Source organism: Tyto alba, unplaced genomic scaffold (assembly GCF_018691265.1).
Source record: "Tyto alba isolate M040663 unplaced genomic scaffold, T.alba_DEE_v4.0 Super-Scaffold_16, whole genome shotgun sequence".
Classification (NCBI taxonomy): Eukaryota; Metazoa; Chordata; class Aves; order Strigiformes; family Tytonidae; genus Tyto; species Tyto alba.
In genome coordinates this window covers 25970308-25995310 of record NW_024881278.1, presented here as the reverse complement: position 1 = coordinate 25995310, position 25003 = coordinate 25970308, and the positions used below count along the sequence as shown (strand labels likewise).

At 37.2% G+C, this 25003-nt stretch overlaps 1 protein-coding gene across 3 annotated transcripts in view; it reads right to left on the bottom strand.

Moving 5' to 3' along the window:
- Positions 1 to 25003, bottom strand: part of RBKS (ribokinase) — a 70439-nt gene that overhangs the window by 26210 nt on the left and 19226 nt on the right. For 2 of the 3 annotated variants that reach the window (XR_006164997.1, XM_042789268.1), the window contains exons 3-6: positions 19841 to 19904; positions 16973 to 17035; positions 10123 to 10287; positions 4986 to 5077 (exon numbers count right to left, since the gene is read on the bottom strand). Coding sequence is in view for 2 of the 3 variants with exons in the window: in XM_042789268.1 (XP_042645202.1) it covers positions 4986 to 5077; positions 10123 to 10287; positions 16973 to 17035; positions 19841 to 19904 (384 nt within the window). In the remaining variant the exon portion in view is untranslated. The remainder of the gene's footprint in view (positions 1 to 4985; positions 5078 to 10122; positions 10288 to 16972; positions 17036 to 19840; positions 19905 to 25003) is intronic. The other variant, XM_042789269.1, reaches the window with a different exon arrangement.

Genomic DNA, 25003 nt, shown 5'->3' with positions numbered 1-25003 from the left:
GGAGAAAGCAGTTCCCAGTTTTGCAAAATAGCTTGACAAACTAAATCATTTGCTGTAACCATTTAGGAGTCTTCCTCCTCCTGAAGGGCTCCTCAGTATACTTTGAATAGAGAAGCAGCTGCTCTTCAAAACATTTAAGGCCAAATTGAAATCGCTGATGTGCAATATATTTCGGTTCCTAACCTGCAGGGCTGTGTAATTGCATGCACTCACTAAATAAGAAAAACAACCCATGAACTGTATTGACATTGTGGTTGTGCCTAGAGCCATACTGCAGCAAAGAATCGCACAAATACATGGGAAAAAAACAGTAAGTATTCCAAAAAGCTCATCGTGTATAGGGTCTTTTCAACTTTTTTCATCCTTTTCAACATTTATAGATGACTGAAAAGAACAACCATTGGTTTTCACTACGATGACATTGGATACATTTATTTTTCATTAGAAGAATTAAGGGACTGGAGAACTAGCACATTCCTGCACAAACCTCAGGGATTAGGCTGTGCTACATCTGGGAATTAACAAACTAGTCTCAACAAGTTTGATCTTTCTGGGAAAAGATAAAACTGAACTACAGGCTAAGCAAAGAAAGAACTGATAACCTTGCAAGATTTGTTCTGAGTTTTTTTGTTCATGAACCACATAAAAAGAAAGTAATGTCAGACATAAAAAAAAATTATTATTGCAACAAGCAAGAGTGAAAAGAACAGCTTGTGAAGAGCCTTCTAGACAAACTAATGGTAGATAATTCACTGATAGCATAATTTTGTTTGCTTCTCTCTAGCACATAAATCCATAAGAACAAGCTGTGCTGTTATACCAGATACTGCATCTGATTTCTCTAAATCCTAAAGCATTTAATGAAGCATGGGGTATAAAGTGTGATGTTGTATTTGATACTCACATGTTTGGGACCTGACATCCCATGGCTGTCTGAAACTACAGTTGACATTTTTAAACTTTTATTCTGTGACAAAGGCATTGCAGATCAAAACTCCTGACCTTCATGGCAGTAAAAACCCAGAAACTTCTGACAGTAATAATTCAGCTAATCACAAGGACTACCCCCTTTTCTCATCTGTAACAAAACAAACACCCCACATAGTGTAGGGGATGTCTTAAGCTAAATGGCTAGTGTTCTGTTCTACAGCTAACATCATCTTCTGTTACAAACATGCCATTGACATAATATCCACAAACCACAGGATTTTATCATTTAAAGGTATTTCTCGGTGAACAAGAAAGATAAGGACATTTTGGTAAAACTGTGTGACAAATTCTTGCAAATTGAAATGACCAATAAAGCCAAACCAAGTAATAAAAAAAAAAAAAATCAGTGTAAATTTAATGTTGTCATAGCAAATACGTCTGTGTTAAAAATAATGTTTTAGAAGCAGTTGAATTGGATAGCTCTAAAGAGTTAATCTTTAAACCCAAGATGATTTATTAACTATTTAAAAGACTTAGTAAAGATAGAGTAGAAATACACTATTTTTTTTTCTGGTAGCACCTAAAAGTCAAAAATAAAAGATAAAAGATCCCAAAAGGGGTAAGGCTGGAACATAACTAGTATTTTGGTTAGAAGGAAGTTATTGAGACTTAGAAATACCAAGTAGGAGGGGCAATGGATCTGGAACAGAACATCTCAGGAAGGCAGTTGTAAGCAGTACGTTCAATAAACTTGGCCATAGAGAATAATAATTTAAAAAATCCATAAAATAAGAACCGCCATAGTGGCTCAGAGCAAAGGTCCATCTTATTCAATTGCTCTTTTCTGACTGTGACTGCTAGTAGACACTGAGAGAAATTAAAAAAAAAAAAAAAGCATAAAAAGATCTTTTCCCAGTATATATTCTGGATCATCAAAGTCTTAGGTACTTCCTGATTTAAGAAGATGAAGGAAATGCAGATGTAGATGGTTGAATGGATGAAGATTTAAAAAATCAGAATTATCTTTAAGATTTATAGAATTAACATATTGCTTTTAAGTGCTATACAGAGATATGATTGGTAACCTTTATTTGGGTATGTAAACATTTATCCCTATATCAAACTCCTCAAGTGCATACATTACCAGAATATGAAATTAAAGAAAGTCATGAAAGAAAACAGAAAACAGATGGCATATGCATATATAACAATTACTAAAAAAACAACTTTCAAACTTGTGAGATAAGAAAAAAAAATGCCTCAATTTTCCTCTTTTCTCAGCAAAAAGGAACAATGGCAATAGTTCATCCCTGAAAATGAATTCAATAACAAATCAGACACCCAAGGAGAATGAAATCAACAATAATCGATTATTACAGTTGTGCTAACGTAATTGATTTAATCGCATAGTATGAAAAGGTTACTGTTAAAAGCAAAAGTATTTATGTGCTTTTCTTGTTCTCAGAATATTCTGTAGGAGTCCCACACTTGGATCTGTGCTCCCATGATATGGCTGGCAGGAACTTCCATAGGTCTACTGTTTCCATAAATTCAGAAGAGATAAGCCTCCTCAACAGTAGAGAGCGTATTTCTGTGCCTGACTGTGCATACAGTGATCCCAGCTATCTTCAGATGGTAATTACTTTTTAAAAGAAAATAGCAGAAAAGAATGCAAACTGTACCCCCCGTTCTGCAGGAAAGGTAGATGAGTGAGCAGGGATCTACTATAATTATACACCTGTATTTCTTGTTCTCCAAATAGAAGTAATTTTCTTTTCTCCATGTGGTGGTAATAATAATACACCCTGGCTCCAGCAAGCTAAACTTCTCAAAGAATGTCTCTTTCAAGACTGTCCTCTAGCAATAAATTATAACAAAGAGAAAACTTTAACATGTGTGTTTCAAAGAGCAATGAGAGAAAAGTCAGGAATAGACAAGTAATGAAAAACAAAGTTTTGTTTCTAACATATGGGGGATAAGTTTCTGCAGGAAGAAAAAAAAAGTAACTAGTGACATTATGAAAAAAGCAAACAACAAATGACTTTTACTAAATTGGTGGGAGAATATGGGTGTTCTCAGCCCAAAATATGTGCCGTTGCACCATTTAGCCAATCCAGGGGCATAGTCCAGTGTTGTGGTTTGGGCCTGATCGGCAACCAACCGCTGCAGCTAATCCCCCTCCCTTCCCCCTCCCCACCTGGGAATGGGGGTGGGGATTAGAGGGGTGAAGGGAGACTCCCAGGCTGAGATAGGAACAGTTTAATAATGGCAATAAAACGAGAACAATAACGATGATGGGGGGAAAACAAAAAGAAATATAAAAACAGGCAATGTACAGCGTAATTGCTCACCACCCGCTGACCAATCCCCAGCCCGTTCCCGGGCAGCGACCCCGAGATACCAAGGTCCCACAATCGCAATCCCAGAAGCCAGAGAGCTCCTTCCCGACCACCCCTCCTCTATATAGTGAGCATGACTTTCCATGATATGGAATATTTCACTGGCCAGTTCGGGTCAGGTGCTCTGTCCGTGCTCCCTCCCTGCTCCCTGTGCCCTTGCGCACGGGCAGGACATGGGGACTCGGAGAGTCCTTGAAGTCTCGGTAGCAGCTGAAAACATCAGTGTGCTATCAGCATTTTTCCCATACCAAACCCAAAGCTAAATCCAAAACACAGCACTCAACTAGTCCCTGAAAAGGAATATTAACTCTATTTCAGCCCAAACTAAGACATCCAGGCATAAGTGCTTTCTGAAAGCATGAAGAAGACACCATATGGGTGTCCTGCAAGTCCCCTGAACAAGAATAAATACTTTGCCTTAGTATTCTCTTCATTACCTATAACTGAGTTCTGATAGCTGACAGACAGTGTCTGAACCACAAATGATATCACTGCCAGTGACACTGGAAACTTTGCCTTCCAGAGACCTGAGGAACCATGCCATCTCCCACCTTGTTATTTTGCTAATTCCTGAATGCTCTGGAGTATCTAAACTTTGTAGACACATACTGAACCATCCCAGAATAAAATTCAGATGTTCATTTGAGTTACTTAGACCAACCCTTAAATGCTAGAAGACTTGTGAACAGAGAAATTCTGATATGGTTTGTGATGGATTTTAACAGAAATTTCAAAAGAAGGTAATTAAGTCGTGAAGAATTTACTCAGATAGAGATTGTCATCAGACAAAAAATCCTTTAAGTAAGCAGGGCCATGTGCTTCTCTTACCTCTCCCCCCCTCCTTTCCACACAAAGGTATCATGTTCATTGCAGAAATTATGTTTGTTGGAGATAACTTTAACTATGATCAAGGCATGGCTTCTATCTACTACGTTGCTTCTCCTACATTCCTGTTTATACAAAGGGAAGGTGAGGGGAAGGAACACAGCATGCACAATGCTAGCAAATAGGAAATTTAAATGAAGGCCTTATGAGATAAGCTTAATTTGTCCCTTGTGACAAAAATAATTTCCTTCGGGAGAAATAATACACTTGAATTAGAAAAGAAAGGGAAAAGAGTTAAAAAAAGAAAAAAAGGGGAAAACATACAGTTGAAGGGCCAGAGAAACAGATTCACTGCAAACAGATCTGAAAGGAGGAGGCATATGAAGCTACTATTTACCATCAAATGCAGCATGCGTGCATCACCTCCTGGCAAGCGAGTTTAAAACTGCCAGAACACTAATGCTAGTGCATTCCTGCTAATCATATCAAGGAACCTCAGAACAAGGACAAGGATCTATTTTAATATTCACCACATAGTGATAACATTTTAAAAGTGTCCTTTTATGGATTTGTTTTACTCATCTACTTGTAAGGAAGGCTGGACACAACTTTCCTGCTGCAATTAATTTAATTTTAAGTGCAGTCTAAAGGTGTTCTAGAATACTCCTCTTTACTTGCTAGGTCAGGGATCAAACTTGTCAGCTACAAAAGACCAGTGTAAGAGGACCATGCGTCAGTTTTCCTGCTCCCTTTGCTGCATTTCTGAGAGCAGAATCCCTCTGAAATTTTACAGCTTAAGAGTCCTTCTTTAACATGACATTTGACCATTACCTCAGTTTCATTGCAGCAGAAGATATCCGAATGGGTATAAAATTGCGGATCTAGGTCAGCAAGGGCTGGAGCTGGATTAAATAAAGTCTTTACTGAAAAAAAGAAACAAAAAAATCTAAATCTCTAGTGTTCATAAACCATCACCTGAAACACCTTTGTGGTTAATTCACAGTCCCAAATGTTTATTATTAACTCACAAATGACTCTCAGTTTCTGTGTTCTCGTTTTATAGAACCGCTAAATGTTTTGTTTATTATATTAAAGTTCCCTTCTAATTCACATGCAGGCACCTGTCTTGATGGGAACATGACAAAAAAAAAAAAAAAAAAAACAGAAAAAATAACCAAGAAACTATTAAATAGAAAAAAAAAGAAGCAAAAAATCCTTAGACAGTAATGCAATTTGTTTAAACCGATGATGCTTCTTCCAGGATTTTAGTAAGTTTTACAAGAACTGATTCAGTTCTATAATTTTTTCAGTGTTATCTACATTCTGAACATCAAGAAACAAGGGTATGGAGTAATGAAGGGCATGTCCAGACAAGGAGTTAAACGTGCTTCTGAATGTGTTACCTAACTTGTTCAAACTGCCACATTATAAAACTCTAGTGTAGACAAGGCACTGTGTATTTTTAATATGCTATCTGGCAGAGCTAGACTTAAACTTAACACGTGGTAGAATATGTTAGTTAACCTAACTTTAAACTGTAGCCTAAGGCCCCGTGTAACAGCAGAAAAGGTTTGTCATGAGGACAGTATAAGTGACTTACTCACTGCTAACACAGGAAGTCTGCAGACTTGGTTTCTCACTTTGCCAATTTTATGATTAATAGTTCTGTGTCTTAACCACAAGGCCCTCATTTTTATATAAAGCACACTCTCTTACTTTAGAAATATTCCTTATAGTAAGTGATAAAGTCTTCCAACTTGGATGCCTAAATTTTCAGCCCTAAGCACATATTTAGACCCTAAACTACAGCACATAATATTCAGGCACCCTGAACACTTCTGAATCCCAGTTAATGCCCTAAAAGAGAAGGATGCACAGAGACTTCTTAAGTATGACTGCCGAGAAGTTTAGAAGATGATCTTTTTGATTAACACTCAAAGTTTTAGCCTTTGACTATATAACTTTATCATGCCTCTCTACCTGCCTCATTAAAAAGAGTATTAAAGTGACAAAGACATTTACTCAGAAGTCAGAAAATACTAGGATTAGGATTTCCAATGAAATCTTAATTTGGCTCCCTTATATTATTACAATACAGTAGGTATTATAATAAACTCTTTAATTATATGATCGCATACCACTGAAAAACAGCATGTGATCACATAATTAAAGACTGCAACATAATACATATGCAGAAAGGAGACAAATTAAGGTTTCACAGGCAACCTTAACTCTTGCATTTCCTATTTTCTGAATTGCAACTGTAATAATTTTTTTTTAAACACAAATCTTTAAAGTATACTTTCCTAGGCAACAAACTAACAAACAGCAGATATTGGAGAACAAATTCTGTCATGTGGTATCATACCACCATACACCTGGGTCAGGAGCAGCACTGGAAGTGTTCCAACTTGGGTTTTAAGTAATACAGACTCATCATGAACAGGGTGCAATACATTACTATTAGTTTGCTCCCATATTTAATATCTGCAGAGCAGGGGGAGATAGGGGAGCCCTAAGATTGTCTTTCAGGCTGCAAAGAAGAGCATGGCTTGTGAATAGGGTAATCTTTTTGGTCCCCCTGAGGAACACCAGATTATTTTCTGCCCAAATTCTTTCTCCCTTTGCCAAGATCCATTCTTCTCACCTAGTTTCCATTCTTTATGCTTCCCTGTATAGGCACTATGCAATAGTAATCTTTTTCACCCAAATTTCATCTCATGGTATCTCTTTTCGCCCCCTGTTCTATTCTTTCTTTTTCTTACTTCCAGTACTCACAGCCTACTCCCTGACTCTACCTCCATATTCCAATCTCTGTCCAACAAATACTATTCTCTGATCCAATTTTGTTCCCCTTTCACTTTCTCTCCTCCTTCTTCCTCTGCCACCCCCAAAATCAAGCAAATCCCTCCTACACTTCCCTTGTCTGAAATCTACTCTCCCTCTTCAGCATTCACATCCAGCTTTCTCTCTTCTGTATTCAAATCAATCAAGCTCTGGCTCTGCACTTCCTGGGCACACAAGAGATCTCTAACAGTATAAAATAAGTTGTCTAAAACCAGATTCAGGAATTACACTGGAAGTCATGATGTCCAAATGGACAACTGCCTGTGTGGACAGACTCTCAGGGGAAGATAGCTGTGAAGCTCAAACAATTTTCTCAAGTCTATGTGAAAGGTACTTATTTTCCAAATGCAGATAATACAATAAAAATCAGGCAGATTTCCATACTGTTGTAAAGGCTTACCTTTAAAAGAAAGTTCCCTTGCTGTCAAGTCTTTAGTAAAGTTTAAGACAGCCAGTATTCATAATTTAAAAGGGGGTAGGGTGGGAGGCCTTTTCCGTTGCCTGGATTCTGCAGCCACTATGCTTCAGCAGAAAATAGAGTTTAACCACAAACAGCTGATATGAAAAATTGCAGCCCAAGATGAAAAAGTTAAAGCAACTGGAAAACAGATCCTTTACTTTCAAGTGACATGGAACCTCAATAACTGAGGCTGGTTCCAGCCCATTCTTCACTACAGTATTAATAGGCTGCTGTCCTGGGTTGAGTGAGTGGTGGAGTTTTTTTGGTGGCAGGGGAGGGGGCTATAGGGGAAGCTGTCATGACAGAAGCCCCAAAACTGCTTTACAGACTTTGATATACAGTACCATTTTGCCCATCTATGAAGTGGTCCTCCTCTTGAAAGCAGCAGCAGCAGCTTCACAACACGTGGCCATTAAAAACCTAGAATTTCCCAGTCAGATTTCCACGACAATTTATACCCAGTTCATAAAATTATTCACAACCCTCCCTCCTTTCCTTCTCTCCAAGACTGTCACAAGATCTTTAATAATTAGTGTCACAATAAGAGGTTGTCAGAACATGAGATGTCCCTCTGTAGCTTAGAGATCCAGGTGACGTTCACTGAACAGAAGCAAAGGGTTCTTGCCTGTGTGCCCACATTCTTTCTCCATCTTAGTGTTTACTTCTTTCAGTAAGAATGAAGAAAAACAAGCAAAAAACTCCTTGAAACAGAGGTTTGAGGCATCTGGGTATGCATCTGGTTTAAACAAAAATAGTCTAGTGCACATCCTAACATGAAGTACTGCATTATACATGAGGGTATTGCAGGCTAAAAGAAGGGAAATTGCATTAACAATTTACAGTTGGCTAAGGATAGATTTTTACAGTGCTACAAACTCAGCTGTTTACTCAGATTTGACTGCATATGACATTTGAACATGTGTAGCCTATTGCTTTAAAGCAGAAGCAACCAAAGCTTTCCTGATATGAGAACTGTACCATGATAGCAGACTGACAGAGCAGAACTGTAGCTGGCCCACAGTTAACTACTATGTTTTCTCGATATACTCTGCTGTTTACAGTTGCTAAATGCTTGCATGTCTCCTCCATGTATCAGGTTTGGATTTTTTTTAACTGTCTTTAAAAAAATACTATATTTTCTCCTGTCACAGGCTGGCATCTTGCCCTGTGAGGGTGACAAAAGTGTGAAGCATCTTACTAAAACTATGCAGAGAGTTAGAAGCAGACAAAATAAGTCATGGATGTTGACTCATGACTCAACTATAGTCCATTAACCACTACACTAAAAATGCTTTTATCCATTTTCATAAAACATAATGAAAAAATATAGCAAGCTCTCTATCTGTTTCCCCTCCCCATATATTTTAAGCATCCCGGGTGCTACTCAGTTTTCTGAAGTTTTTAATTTTTATTTAGATTTGCATGAACCCAGTTTTGACATTTCAAACAGAAGTGAAAATAATTTTTCCCCATGCACAGTTCTGTTTATAGAGTTTATGGCTATTATCACCACAGTTTCAGAGCTACTCTGTCCCAGCCTCGCACCTAACATAGCTGCTTAAATCAGCACAAAATACATTAACATGATGCATAAAGTTCTGCTACATCTGACATCTTCACTACTGTGTGAGCACTAGTGATCACAACAGGTGCACAACAGACCTTGGTGCAGAAGGACCAGAGAGTCATCAATCCTGATGTACTGTGATCTACTGGAGCAAGCCTGGGCCCAGCTGCAAGGAACCAGTTAGTTCTGATCCCAGTTCCATCCCTGACCTGCTGTGTGACTGATCATATTATGAGCTGTCCCTCCCAGTCTTATCTTCTGGATAGATAAGAGCATATTTTTAATCTCATATAGATGCCTTACGTGCATAATCGTTTACTTAGTGTTCAAATACAGTGGTAATTGTGCTTGAGTAACTGAGGGCACTTGAAGAACAAAAATCTCCTGTCAGTAGCGAAACCCCATCCTGTTCAAGCAAAATGTCAGCTTTTATCTACGCATATGCTACACTGAAGGAACAATGGCCTACATTTAAAAGTACAGCACACTAACAATTTACTAATAATTTCACAGACCATGACTCTGTCTATTCAATGGCAGCATGCCAAGTCACACTCTAAGAATTTTGGTTAAGAAGAAAAAGCATTTTTTTTTTTTTTTTACTTTAAGGATGTTAACTTCTATATAGAAAACCACAGCCATACCTACTGCTATGCTAGGAGAACAAGGGCATAAATCTGTTTTTGAGGTCACTTCATTCACTTTACTGTGTGTGGAACTTTACTGACTTGCATTCATTATGCTTGTTCTGCTCTGGAATAATACCAGAGTCAGGCCCATAGTTCCTGACCTAATAACATTATACTGTATTTAGTCACAGCATGAAAATAGGAGGAAAGGCAGCACCAGACATATACAGGGATATTATAAGGGCATAGACTGATTTGTCATTCAAGGTAAACACTGAAAAATTTTAAAACTCAATTCAGTTTTCATTAGCATGGCATGAATTTGTTGGCTATTGTTTCATTTCTAAATACAACTAGTATGACAGAAACAAGAATAGACCATAGGATCTTTATTTAGAAAGCACGATAAAGAATATTCTTCATGCAACACAAATGAGGGAGACAGAATGGCTTATGTTAAATTACCTCCAGTGGTGCGTGCCATTTTCAGAGCTTCAAGAGAAACAGCAGGGGTTATTTCTAGCTGGCAAACAACCACTTTGGCTTTACAGATGACATCAGAAGCCCTCTTCAGGTCTTCAACATTTAAAAGCAGGTTGGCTCCTGGGACTATGACAATAACATTCTGTCCTAAAGAGAAGATACTGTGTTTTTTACATTAGCTTTTGCAATCAAGTATGTAAAACAATTCCTTGCTTTTCTGCAATACATTTCAGATGAGTATTTCAATTTGCTTTCCAAGAACCCCCCCTAAAAATGTATGCATTGCTGACATTTTCAAATATCCAAAGATTTCAGAAGATAATCAAAAAGATCGACAGACTAATGAGTGCTACACTGTACAACAAATGCAGTATATATTTATTTGGGAAAAGTCATGTATGGGCTTTTCCCAGTCTTATTTTGGTGTTTTCTATGAACTCTAATGAAGCACTGTACTAGTTGTAGTGAAGATGGGGGACATATGCTAAGGCTGATATCTGCATTTTCCTAAAATATTCCAGTAGCCCTTGGAAGAGAAAAGCATCACTGTGATTACTGAGTTCACACACCAAAAATGCCATAAAAATTTTAATTTTCTCATCATCTGCAAAGAGAATATTTCACACAGCTATGAAGATTATTAATGTTCTTTAGATTTCAGAGAAGCAGGCTTGCTCCATTTACCTGCGACACTTTTCGTTAGGGCCCTATCCATCATGAAAACCAGAATTCAGCTTGCCAACAAAACCCAGAAAGGTAATGCCTGTGTCTAAGGAAAGCTTCATCAGAAGTAACTAAAGAAGGTAGGTGACAGATTCTTCTGCACTTAAAGCTGGCCAGCAGAATGGTCAAAGCAAAGCTATACATGCAGAAGCATGGCAGTACCTCAAAGCATATGTAAGATCCTTTTCATTCTCATCGTTTGTTTTACAGTTAGGTGAGGAGGTTCATTTATATAGGTTTCAAATATTCTTTTGGTTTTTTTTCAGACATGCAAGTTGCCTTCTTTTATTGCAGTTTCTTTCTTTCATTCTTTCTTTTTTTTAATCTCTGTTACAACACCTTGAGACCTTCAGGCATGGGTGCCTTCAAATTAAAATTTGTTATTAATCACTCTGGTATTAAATTCAATAAGTCAGTTGTTCCTTGATTTACAGGCTCAGCCCGCCCCCGCTGAAGATTCCTTTAAGTACTGTCAATCATTAAGGGCTACCAATTCTGCAATGAACTGAATTACTCTGTAAATAAATATTTATGTTTTTAAATACATTATTTTTGTTGAATGCGACTTCAAAGTCCTTTGAATAAGACAAATGCAAAGCTTGTCTCTCTAAATATGTTCTGAAAAGAAAGCAGGACAATGGAAAGAATAATATAGTGATCTCAGAGGGAGGGGCCCAAGCTTTCCAAAGCAATTCTGCTGTCAATGGTTTGGTACAGAACAGCTGCATATGAAAAGCAAAACCTCAGCGTTTAAAGCCAACGCCCTGCTTTTCAACAGACAATGATGGGCATCTTGGATAAAAAAAAGAAAAAACCTTCTGCAACAAGAAAATGCTATCAAAGATATCTGAATCCTGTTGAGGAAACATCCAAAGGCAAATTGCAGCTATTTTGCCAAGCATATATTGTGAAAGCATAAAGGGTGCAGCAGTGCAAACAGTAAAAGGCAGGGGATCAATAGTACAAAAATATATTTCATTTCTGCCTGGACTCTGTGCTACCCAGAATCTCAGACTCTATCCACATGTCTTGCTGCATTATCTTGCTGAACTATTTAGTTGCACTGACATGTATATTATTATTAGGCTTCAGAGCTAATGGCCCAAGGCGATAAGGACGGCTGTTTGCTTAAACCCGTATGTGCAAATTCAAGGTGGACCATGCTGCACTGGATCACAGGCAGAAGGTTTTTGTTCTAACTACAAAAGGTCAGAGACTTAAAGTCTGCTTTCAGTCCTGCTAGGGAAATGCAGTACCTGCTGTGGTGTAACAGTCCGGACGGGCTTAACCCAAGCTTTAGAGAAAAAGCCACATTCTGTTCTTAGTTACATATACCACACTGTGAATGACAGCATTCACCACAAACTTACACAAGTGTGTATGAAAGCAGAATCTGGACCCATGCAGTCACAATTAATACCAGAATTTTGTATTACTAGCGACCATTTTGTTGAAAGCAATTATTTCTTGCCAGGGAAATCAGATGGGAAATCAGCACCAGGGACAACAGAGTTAAAGACAGATGGCAAAGAGGGGTGGGATTCATCTTGTCCAACATTAACTAATTTTTAAAGTTTTCAAAAAAAATCCTACCTTCTAGAAAATTCTAAGAAAACTAATTTCTAAAAATTCCTAAAAATTAGTTTTCTAGGTTCCTTCAAGAAGGGGGAGAGACAAGTATTTTCAGAATTTTTTTAATCTTATATATCTTAGGTATCTGTTTCAGAAGGAGATAAACTGTCATCTGGAAATGCCTATGGATCTTTGCTAAGTCTAGGTGAAGCCTTAAGGCATACATCTAACTTTGAAACAGCTCAAGTGAGGTAAAATGTTGCCCACACTAAGAATGAGAAAAATAGTCTTACTGCATTACAGTTAATTCTAACATATCATTACTTAGATGAAAAATTCTATAGATGGGAGCATCTATATAATTTTAAGTTTTGCAGACATCAGCTAAAATATTAGGGGCCACATTCACAGTTGCTGTAAGCCAGAACTGCTAAATGAAGCTGATAAACTTGTGCAAGCTTACACCAGATGGGGATTGGGTCCAATCAATACTTAAAACAGTGTGAATGCTGCATATGTAAATACTGTCCTCAGTTGGCCTTCTAAACCTGCTACTGTCACTTCTTCGAAAGATGGGTAACTCAAGTTAGATTTTTTTTACAAGTGTCATTTTATAGATGCCACCAGATGAGAAGTGCCAGTGGAAAAATCAAAGGCAAACCAGTAAACACCACAGTGCAATAATCCTTACTTTTTAAAATGGGATGACAAGCCTAAAAGCCATCAGTAGTGCTTAGAACTCACCAAAATCTCAAACAATGCAATTATAACAATAGCTGCAAACCTTCTGCATAATATTTCATAGGGAAAAAAAGATTACATTTGTGACCAGAAGAGAATGTTACAAGAAAAACATTTGCTGCCAAATCACACAGTTCATTAATATAAGGGCAAGTTTTGGGTGTGTCATGGTATCATAATTTCTAAGCAATTACTTGGTAGGAGCATTGAATAGTCGTGTACACAAAACATTCAAGCTCATGATTAATGTCAATACACAGAAATACTATAAAAATTCAGGTGATGTTTCTTCATAGTGCTGAAGATTCAAACCAAAGATTTTCTCTTTGGAAAGTATAATTTGAACATGTTGGCATGTGTATTCTAAGTTTTCCTTGTTATTTAGCCTTATCTAAATATATATTTTGAAAGTTTTTATACTAGTAGTGCTTTGGCATTGAAGGTACACTCACAAAATAACGCCTATTCACTGTTCATGAATGATTAATAACTTTATCGTAAAGTCAGCACAGTGCCTATCTCAAGTGAGGGTTATCTCCCAGTGTTCTGTGTTAGGTGAGCTTTAAGTCCTAACTTGCAATAATCAAGAGCACTTTAATCATGACCTGCCAACCTCTGTTGTCCCTCCACTGAATTTCTGCTATGAATACGGAAGTTGTCAGACTGGTTCAAACTACTGGTCCAGTCAGGCCAGCTTACTGGCATCGTCAACAGTCAGGACCAGATATTGACAAAGCTTCAATAAACTTCACAGGTAATCATTTAAGAAATTAACCATAAAGAGATTTTTTTCTTCCCTATGTGTGTATGTAAAAGTACAACACACATCATCATCACTGTATGGGGTTCTTACCGTTCAATAGCACACTGTGGGTAGAAGCGGCGCTAAGTGACAGAGCTAGTGGAAAGAGGGCAGGCTGAAAGGCGAAACAAAAGCTGGGGTTCAAAGTCATGTGATGCACCTCAAAGAAAATGTGTTAAGAAAAGGAGCTGCATATACCAGCTTTTTTCCTTCAGAGAGAAAGTACAGATTCAAAGTATACAGGGTCCTGGTAAACTGAAGCTCATGTTTAGTCAAAGCCTATATGAAGAGGCAGTTGCATAAAAGAGAACAACTGAAAGGAACACAAGTTTCCAGCAAAAGGTTTCTGCACGGATTTCAGAGTCCAGCCCAGAGGGAACCTTTGCAGTATCTCTGGGTTGTATTTCTCCAGTGCAGCACTATAAACTCGTTAAACATCTCTCCACCATTTTTGCATTAAAGCAGGGAGGAGTTTCTTTTATTGAAACTACACTGTATTGTCCCAGAATATAACACAACTTCGGGAATATCAAATGTGCCTGATAATTTTCAAATTTTTGGTACTTTGCCAATTACAATAATGGATGAGTTACAGCTGTGCAATTCCATAACCAGCAAATATCTTCCCAGAAATTCAGCGGCACCAGCTAGACAGACACAGATAACCTCAGGAAAAGCTTACTTCAGAGTTCCCTGACTCCGCTCTCTTCAGTTTTCTGTTCCTCTGCCTTCACTCATTCATCACAATCTGCTCCCTCTACTTGAGTACCTCTCCTACTTCTGCCTGGGATTTTACTCAGTTGATTGAAGTTGGTATTTTTCCCAAGTATTGGTACTTGTAAATAACTGGTAAGATGAAATGCAGGTTAGGTGTGTGAAAATACAGCGATTAAAACTTGTTGATTCAAAGAGATGATCCCTGTGTTTTTTATTTGTCCCTTGTTGTCTTAACACAAAAAAAATCACCACCCTCAACTTCAAATGCTTCCCTTTTAGGTATAATTTGAACTAGTAGAAACTACTTTACATCAGTGCATTGAATGCTGTGGTGTTTCAGCTATGCCAGCACAACTACCGTGGTAAAACATGCATGTATGGACAAGCCCTTTGAAAAGTGCTGTAAAACCTGTTTAGGTCAAATCAGCCAGGTTTCTACAGGAAAAAAAAATAGTGTCTCTTGCAACAGCAAAGCACATAAGTACTGCTATTTTATTGCAATTTACTCAATTCAGGCGCCAGATGGTTTTAGAGAGAAGTAACAACCAGAACCATTACCAATTCTGTGCATCTGTTTGCTTTAGAGCACAGTTCTGACCAGGTTTGCTCTTCTTCTAGATTTTAAATGAAATCTGAGGCCAGTGGTAACTTAATTTAGGATTTTTCAGTTTCTGAAAAAAACAAACTACATGACATTATGCATTATTCATCTCACTATGTGAATAACAGGATTATTAGAGACCCTTCACATTGACACTAACATGTGAGACAGACCATTGTGAACCTCATGGCACTGAACAGTTTCCCTTTCCTGGTGTTTATAAAGTTTCAGATCCACAAGATGGTTTTCTTCCTTATCCTTCAGAAAAATTCATGGTGTTGCCATTTTGACAGGTTGTCCTATGTTAATTCAAGTTTAGACCATGTTTATCTTAGTTGGCCATGCATATGAATTGCGAAGTAATAAGACTGCTTCTTATTCGACTATTCTGGACAGCAAACCTAGTGCAAAACATGGTTACATGCACAAAACGGGGAGGCCTGGGAGTGCACTGCTGGATTCTCACTGTCTCTCCTATTTACAATGACCAGAGCAGTGACTGTACGTGGCATAAAAAAGAAGTTCTTAAGAAGTGCTGTGGTAATCTACCTGCCAATCCAAACCAAGAGAAGGAGGTGGAAGTAAGAGGAAGGCATCCAGTTTATTCAACGTATTAAATCTACCTTATTTCTGAATTAGAGCTGTCATGCAAGGCTTTGATTAATCTTGCTTAGGGAAAATTAAACTCACATCTCCAACTAATTTGCCTAATTTTCCTGAATGTTCCTGTGTAGACTTGCCTTTAGTCACTGTTCCTTCCCGTGTTTGATCCTAGAGTGAATAGTTATGTTTCCTTTCCCATTTTGAGCTGTAGCCCAATATACTACCATCAGGTTTCATAGGAGCTTGTTAAATTGATGTGTCAGCTAAACTGTGGTAACTGTTCAAATAAAGGCTCTTAGCTGCACCAGAAGTGAACTAATCCAATCACACTTAATTTGTTATGTTTGCATACACATTATCAGTCCTGAGCTCTAAATTTTGATCCAGAAACACACACTCCTCCTAAGAGCTCTCAATAGCACAACTTGCTTGAGGAAAAGATAAACAAAGTTTTCAGAGGATAATTTAGCAGTCTTGAAGAAGAATGTGAAAATAAGCCAAATCTTTTCTTCTTCCCCTGCAATATGGGAGCAAAGACACAGGCTAAGGAAAATTAACACAGAAAAAACAAATACACCATTTCACTGTGTATTCATCACTGCAGATGCAACTTGGGATCAAGAATTGTAGTAATACTACAAGATCAACATAAATATTTCTACTTATGCTAAGGACAACTCCTTTTCCTTATTCAGGGCATAATGACTCAGTGTGCTGAGGAGGCAAACACTTTCCTCATAGTAAAAGTACTGGGTAAGTTGTGGTGGAAGAAGGAGAGCTTTAACCTCTGCTACACCGTGTGTTCTGGCCAATGTCAAACTAGATAGATCAGCTGGCTGACTGAATTATGGCTATCACACTGCTAATCTAAGCCTCTGATTCTGCTGCTTTTAGGCACCTCATCCTACAACACTGCCTGTAATAAAAGGAAGTGTAACTAAGTGTGAATAAGATCATGAAAAAAATTAAAGATGTAGAAAAAATAATTCCACAAGAACCAGTGAGAAGGCAAAGGTTTCTTTTATGGCTGTAGAGGCAGAACAAAGAGGACAATTCAGAGTAGAAATATGTACCTTCGCTGTTGACAATTATTGAAGCAGTTCCAGTAGCAGCATCTGTAGTCTGACCTACAAATGCTAAGAAAGGGAAAAGTTACAGCATGCATTCGTTCAATACTTTACTTTCAACCAATAGCATGGGATGCAGTTTAATTGAATTAAATCTAAAATGAACCCATAACCTCCAGCAATTTAAAAATGCTAATTACTCTTTCATGTGCAACAATGCCAGAGAAGCTAACAACAACAAAAAGTGTTAATTTACACCCACAAAACAGAAATGGGAGTCCAACATTCTTTAATTTGGCTACATTGCTGCTTTAGAGAAAGCATGTTATTTATACAGCCTTCTCAGGCACTCTACTCCTACATGGAAGTATTTCTTTTATCCAATGAAACAATAGAGTCAAGGCTGCAGAAAACAAAAATATTAAAACAACACAGCATTTATTTCTGTGTAGATTTGCATTTCAGCAGTAATATTAACATGTTCTATGAAGGCAGTGGTGAGGCTGTATGTTTCCTCTTTGGGTTATTATTCCGATAAATTAACTAGAAGTGAGGCTGGCAGCACTGTCTATTATAAAGATTGCTCCATACACACTACTGTAAGAACCTGTTCTCAGCTGTCAGCAAGTTTGTCAAATGTTAAACAGTGGTCTGAAACTTTCTATGACAAGTGGGGTTTTTTTAGGTTGAACTGTAGTAGAAAACTGTCAAAAAAAATGAGGTTTTTTCCCCCCAAGAACTGTATTTGAGAAAAATCTACTATTTTGTTTGAGAGAAATTCTGGTGACCTGTTTAAAAAGCTCTGGTGTTCTAACATTTTAGAACATGGACCTGACGCTGGGCAAAAGTTGGCTTCTTTCTTGTGGCCAATTTAAAAATCTGTTTAAATTTGAACATGGCTGAAAAAACACATAACATCAGGCTTATTTGCTTTTGCTAAAATATTGCAGGTACTCGCTCTGGAGGTACCCTTATCTAGTTCAGTTACACGGATCAGAACAGAATTTTCCTTGCAATTATAGCTTCTTTTCAGCATGAGATAGGCCTGCACACTGGAACTGAAAGCAGGGAACTTGCGTCTTCTGTGCTCTCAATGCTCTTCCTGTAGAAAATAAGCAACATAAGCAGCAAGCTGCCTAGTTCAAATGTGGGAGAGGGAGTAACACAGCAGTAAAGGTCTAAATGATCTGAGCAGCACTGGTAGCTGATAGGTTGTGGAAGACAGGAAGACTGGGAAAAGGAAAAATTACAAAACAGGTTGGAATTAGAAAAAAAAAGGGTAAGGTGTTATGTTAGGAAATAGAGGAGTGATATAAATAAAGCAGACATATGACAAGGATCTAGGATATAAAAGTTGACAGAACTGGCATTACTGAAAGGATTTTCATCCAGTACCCAGTATCCTTACGTACAACAACAGGGATAGGCTAGACAAGGATTAAACTGAGATGAAAAGTGAGGGACTGAAATAAGAGAGTCCTAAGCAAAAAGGACTGTGCACACTGATTCACCCTTGCCTCCAAATCTTGGAATGCAAGTTGGGATCCCAGACCAGCCTCATCAGCAGTACATCCTATCTTCCTCCAGGGCTGATCAACATATGGGATGACAATCTAGCACCATTCCGAGATATTTTTAACTCAATCAGCAGAAATTGGTACCTTGGACCTAAAGGTTCTGACCCTTCAATTGCTCTATCTAGGTATCAATGAAGGGCAGTATGATGGAATTTCTAAAACATTTTCCCTACACTTTTCTTTTTTTGCTATAAAGACAATTGAAACATTCATGTTAAGATTACATGATCGATCATTTAAATTAGAAAACATGAGATTTAAGGTTCCTTGTGGAATATACATTTTCATTAAGTGCTATGCATTAGAATAGCTTTATTTACATGATCAAAAACTTTATTCACAATGTAGGCATGCTTTGGAGACTTAGAATTGTACACTAACATTCTTTTTATGGTATCCTTGCCTGGTTTCTTGTGTAAGTTGGAAGATATGCAATGAATAAACCTGTATATACATTTGTGAAATATTTAGATGCTATACTGATAAGAATAATAAAAACGCCCACAAAATACTGATAGTTCTGTTTTTAAAGTGGGATTTGAACAATTCAGTAAATGAACCTTGTGGCTGCACATTAAACAGAAAAGATATACAGAATATTGAATTGCCATTTAGTGGCTGCATCTGTCCATCCTTGTCCACCCTGAAGGAGACAAGAGTCATGTAGACAAAAATGTGATCTTGTAGTTAAGCAGCACACAATAATACATTTACACAAGAGAGAGAACTAGGGTTACAAAGGTATGAAGATACTAGAATACTGTGAATGCTTAATTTTCCCTTTTCCCAAAAGCCTTTTAACATTGATTTTTGTGTGTATGTGTGTTAAAAGGCATTGGCTGCAGCCTCTAAAATGACTGCACATGTCATTTCACAAAATAGAGGTGAAATGTATGGAGTTGACAAATGCATTTCCACTGTGTACCTCCCCTCCCAACATGAAATTGAGAATGAATAATCAGACTGGATTTTTAAATTTCTCACCAGGCATTACCATCATTAATGCCAGCCTAAATAATTGCATAACAGCAAGTTATCTTCAGGTGACTTGCACCAATGTAATCATCTGAGATTTAGAGGTAATAACATTACATTTTATTTTTAGTGGTACGGCTGATTTCACAAGTCCCCATATTATCACCCATATTCATTCATTCCTGCCAGCCGTGTCAAAACAATTATTCATAGTTCTGCATGGCAAAGCATATCCAGTAAGGGAATAAGATAAGAAACCCTCCAGTAACAAATTTGAAAGCTTAAAAATAATACAAAAGGTTTCTTTAAAATAAAATTTTACCTGTAGAAATACCATTCTTCTTCAAATTTTCAACATAATCATTGCCAAAGGAATCCTTCCCAACCTGTATAAAAGATAAAAGGATAGGTTTTCTTTGCAGAAAGGTGAGAGAATAGATAGATCATCTTCAGATAACAGAAGGCTCTAATGTAATCTGAATACAACACTTTCTGTTTTGCAGCACTTTGCCTTACTAATAAACTAATAAATAATATTAGTATATTAATATAATAAATAATAGTATTAATAAACAACAGAATTAGTGTTCTGCAGTTTTCTCCTCCTCCATTAAAAAACTCTCCCCTATACCCATGTCACTATATTCAAGTTTCATTCTCGTACCACCACTGTGTTCCCTTGACACTGAAGCTTTCTAGGGATTGTAAAATCTGGAAATGTACTGAATTATTCAGCTTTGAATTGAAAGCATTTATAGCAACTCTGGTGCCCTTCTTAACTGCAGCTTGCATTTTGATTTTTCTACCTCAAGTTTCCTTGGTGGAAAAATATCAAACTGTGGTATGGATAGAAAGTGACGATAAACATGGCATTGCTGATTTTTGTAATTGTCAGTACTAAATGTACTGTTTACAAATTCAACATTTTTTGTTTGCTTTATCCAGTAACAGCAGATCAAGTTGAGTTAGGGAGTCAAGCTATGCTCTATTGTTTTTCTAACAGCAAGTTAAAGACCTTGTAATTTCAGCTCCACTAATCCTTTTAGCTGAAGAGAATTCTGCTTGCTGTTTATTCAGACTAATAAACATTGATTTTTGTTATATTATACAAGCTGAACAAAGGAGATGAGGTGTATGGAGAAAAAAAATGGTATAACTTGCTTAATGTCAAAATAGCATTTAAAATATATTTATAAAGCCAACATAGCTTTTAATTCACCACTTTTAGCCTATGTCTTCAGCATGCATAGTGAGTGCTCCCACTTCAAAGAGTAAATTGTGTATCTGAGCAGTATCAAAAACTGATCAATGCTACAGGAAGTATTTTTGCAAGAGTTAAAATAGCATCTTTCAGATTAGAAGCCAAATCAAGATCCTGGTCACAGTCTAGAAAACAAAGGAATTACACAAGGAGCCCTAACTAATGATCCGTCTTCTCATAAAATAGCACTAAATAGCTAATGGTGTATTTGAGTTACTGGAAGCACAAAGCAGCTGCCTCTCTTGCCTGTTCAGTCCTTTAGCAAGCTTAAAGAAGGCCTGAGTACTAGCTAGTGATCACAACAATGAAAGCCTGCAATTCAGAATTATAAAATTTCAAGTATCGTGGATGGATGATCCTTCCCCCTACATATTCTATTGCACAACCATGTTTGGAAACATACTTTCATATCCTACAGATCTCGAAGGGATTTTTGTAAAGCATTATTAGGAATGGTCTCACTCTTTCACCAAAGGAGGACAGCAATTTAGGTCAAAACAGTCTAACCAGATGGAACATTCCTCTAGTACATGGGAAAAAAAAAAAACAAAAAACAAAAAACAACAACAACAAAAAAACAACCAAAAAAAAAACCAAAAAACAAAAAACATTTACTTTGGTCACCGTGTTATTCATTGTTTGCATATTAGAATATTTCTGTATCTCTGACTACTCCCAGTTTGCCAGACAGGGCGGGTTGTCAGAAGCTGCATCTTCCGACTGCTTTAGGCTGGATGACTGCAGCCATCTGCAATTTAAACCTGAGTCGTGCTCACCTCTGCAGCCTAACAGTTGTACTACTGGAATGTATTCTGCCTGATGGTATCACTTTCTCCCTCCCTGCTACAAAGTTTCTACAACGAATCTCAGGATTTGCTCAGTTATTTCAACAACAAAATATTTCATAACTATTTTCCAGAAGCTTAACTGAAACTTCCTTCCTTCAGCTCTGGGTCCTACATAACTGACAGACAGGCATCCTTTATTGTTCAACTGTCATAACAGCTGATATCAGCTGTGCTACTTTTGCTCACAGCAAGACATCTCAGTGCTGGAAGGAAGCCCTTGGAGGGGTCTCCATGGAGGTCCTTTTCCTCTGGAAACTTTTTTCCATGTTAGTTCATCAGCATCCAACCCAGTTAATCCAAGAGTGTTTGAAGGGCTTATCTTTCCATTCAGGCCATACCCCCAAGGAAGACAGAGTATTGGGCATCAGACTCATTTTAGATTAAAGGCATATTTACTGACCATGTCAAATTATATAACACTGTTTTAAATATTTTCTGCTTTTGCACAGACCCTGCTAGATGGACTATTGGGTAAACAGAAAAATAAATGTCTTCGTCTGCTGACCACAGAACATTGTATGTGCTGAAACAGCATTTCTTTATTGAGTTCTTAACAACAATAGCCATTTGTACAGGCGTTATGGTCATATAGTTTTCATATCAGAATGAGTGGAATTACATCAGTATTTTTCAATCTGAATTTTCCCTGCTTACTACCATGTTTTCCATGTGGAGCTAGGGGAGCTGGCTGGCCTCTTAGCAGCTAGAATTCTAGCACCTTAGAGAATCAAACTCATCTGTACCTGAAAATGAATTACAACAAAAACATGTATGTCTTCACAATTGTTTGCTTAATGTAATCTATATGCTCTTTTTTTTGAGAGTGTTTACTCTTTTTCTTCATTAAGAAATGAAACAAGTACTAAAGACAAGTATAAAACAGTAATACAAAAGGAAAAGACAATCGAAGATATCCATGATATTCTGGGCTGCATCTGAGATATAGCTATGTTCTTGCAATGAAGTGAGGATTCAGGCTTACAGCACTTCAACTTAAATTTGGCTTATAGATCATCTAAAGAGAGAAGACTACATAGCATGGTAATACAGTACTTCCCATCTCTAAGTAGGAATCAAATGCTGCTGAGGCTTAAGTAAGGATCATTCCAAATTGTTTATCAGAAGCAAAACAGGACTTTTTTCAGCACATACAATATCTTTCACACCAACATCCCTCCACCATCTTCATCTAGGATGTTTAACAGATTTTTTTGGTAACAGCTGCTACTAAACAAGAAAAAAAAAAAAGAAAAAAAAAAAGAATAGTTTTGTGCATTTGGAATCTCTCAAGACCACTGTGCCTTTTTCAGTATTGTAACAGGGTTCTTGTTTGAACATGAACAATTAATTTATTTGCTTAGATCATTTAGTTCCTTGAGAGTAATCCTTTACATTTCTTTGAACTTCTTTCTTGTCTTTTTGAAGTGGCAACTATTCCACCAATACATTGTTTTACTGTACTGAGAAAATTGAGGAGGGGAGTTTAAGACTGTGATACATATCGATAACCCAGAGTAACAGCAGCCACTTGCAGAGACATCCAGGCAGAAAGTAGGACACTGTTTGCATTTTCACTACTCACACTCAGTACTTGGATTCTACATTAAAGTCCACAGCATTCTGTGGCATCTCTAGTCATAACGGTAAGTCATTCTAAAACTCCATCTTTCAAACCCTCACCAGATAGTCACTGGCTCTCTCCTGTGTTTTAAAGTTCTGAGGTATGAAGAATGCCTTGCCACTTGATCTGAGATGTCTAACTCTACTCTTGTTGACATCCTCTGTCTAAATTACGGTCCTTGTAAGAGGATGGAACACTCCAGCAGAATGTCCCTCTAGTATTAATACTGATTCCATTCCTTAAATTTCAGATTGCAGAAGCAATTATTGCACTTGTACTGGATAAAAAATATTGGGAATTATGACCAAAACATAACCATGTTACTGAGAACAGTGTGTGTGTGTGTGTGTGTGTGTGTGAGGGGCAATCTGGCTTTAAGAATTACGGCATACTTACGATGACTTGTTAAAGTAAAAATAATTGAATTGTAATGGTTCATTATTGCCTGATTCTTCTTAGTGTATTCATCAAGAAACTTTATACTACGTTCCATTGACCTATGCAGATATAAGACTGCACTGCTATGAGATGAGACTATTTTGTGAGGCTATAAAGTGCAATTTTAATTTAAAAAGTAAATATTAACTTTTAAAATTAAAAAATAATACAAAATGCTAACATCTATAGATATTAGAGTCATTCTCTGCTGCTTCTTTTCTCCGATAAATACACATCAGAAAGAAAGAACGAAAACTAGGTTTTAGTGAAATATCATAAATATGATTTTGGAAAGTAATTAGAAATTATAGTAACTGCTAAATTTTATTAGGAATGCAAATGTTTCCAGAAACATGTATGCACTGAGCAAAGGCTAGACCATTAAAAAATAAAACAAAATTCACACTTTCAGTGGAAAAAAACCCTTTAACATTTAGCAGGAAATGTTAGCAGGGAATTCATTGCCAGTTCATCTTGTTCTTGAATGCAAAGATGATCAAATATACACAATATTACAGAAGCACAGACATTGCCAATATAAAAAAAAAAAAAAAAACACACTGTAGAACAACTAGTGATAATGACCAACAGAAATGGCTGCAGGTGTAATTTAGATTTATAGCTACCACTCTTCAGCCTAAATATTGGTTTGGAAAACCACTGAGAAAGTCTTCCTTAAAACGTTTCCAGTACTTCTCAAAAAATCCCTGACAGACAACGATCCAATAAATCTAGCATCCTCCCCAGCTATGGCAATAATAAAGGATGTCCAGTCAAGTTGAAGTTTCATTTACAGTTAGCACAGCATAGACAATAAGGCTACAGAAAATTGGATCTTAACTTAGTAGTGATCACTCAAAACTTACAATGTTTAATGACAAAAATCAAAGAAAAGCATTGTAAGAATAAAGTAACTGCCAAGCTGAATCAGCCCAACGGTCTGTGAGCTAGTCTTTAGAACTGCTGTATATCAGATGTTTCAGAAAAATGGACAAAAATATCCCATAGCACAGAAAGGTGCTAGAATTTATACACGAACATCTCATCCTAAGCTCAACTAATGAGATAACGATTTAACCCGAGGCACAAAATTTTAAATTCCTTCTCCAATGGCTTGTCAGTGTCTGATTTATAATCATCTACAAAGCAAGCTTCAGATTGACTATAGTGCCTAGCACCTGAATGTCATCAATGAAGCCCTGATGGTTGTAACAGTGGGCAACATAAAGAGGAGGGGATAATCAAGATAACTTAAATTTTTAACATTTCAGATTCTCTCCAATTGTTTTTTCCATGGTACATGAATTTAAGTTTTGC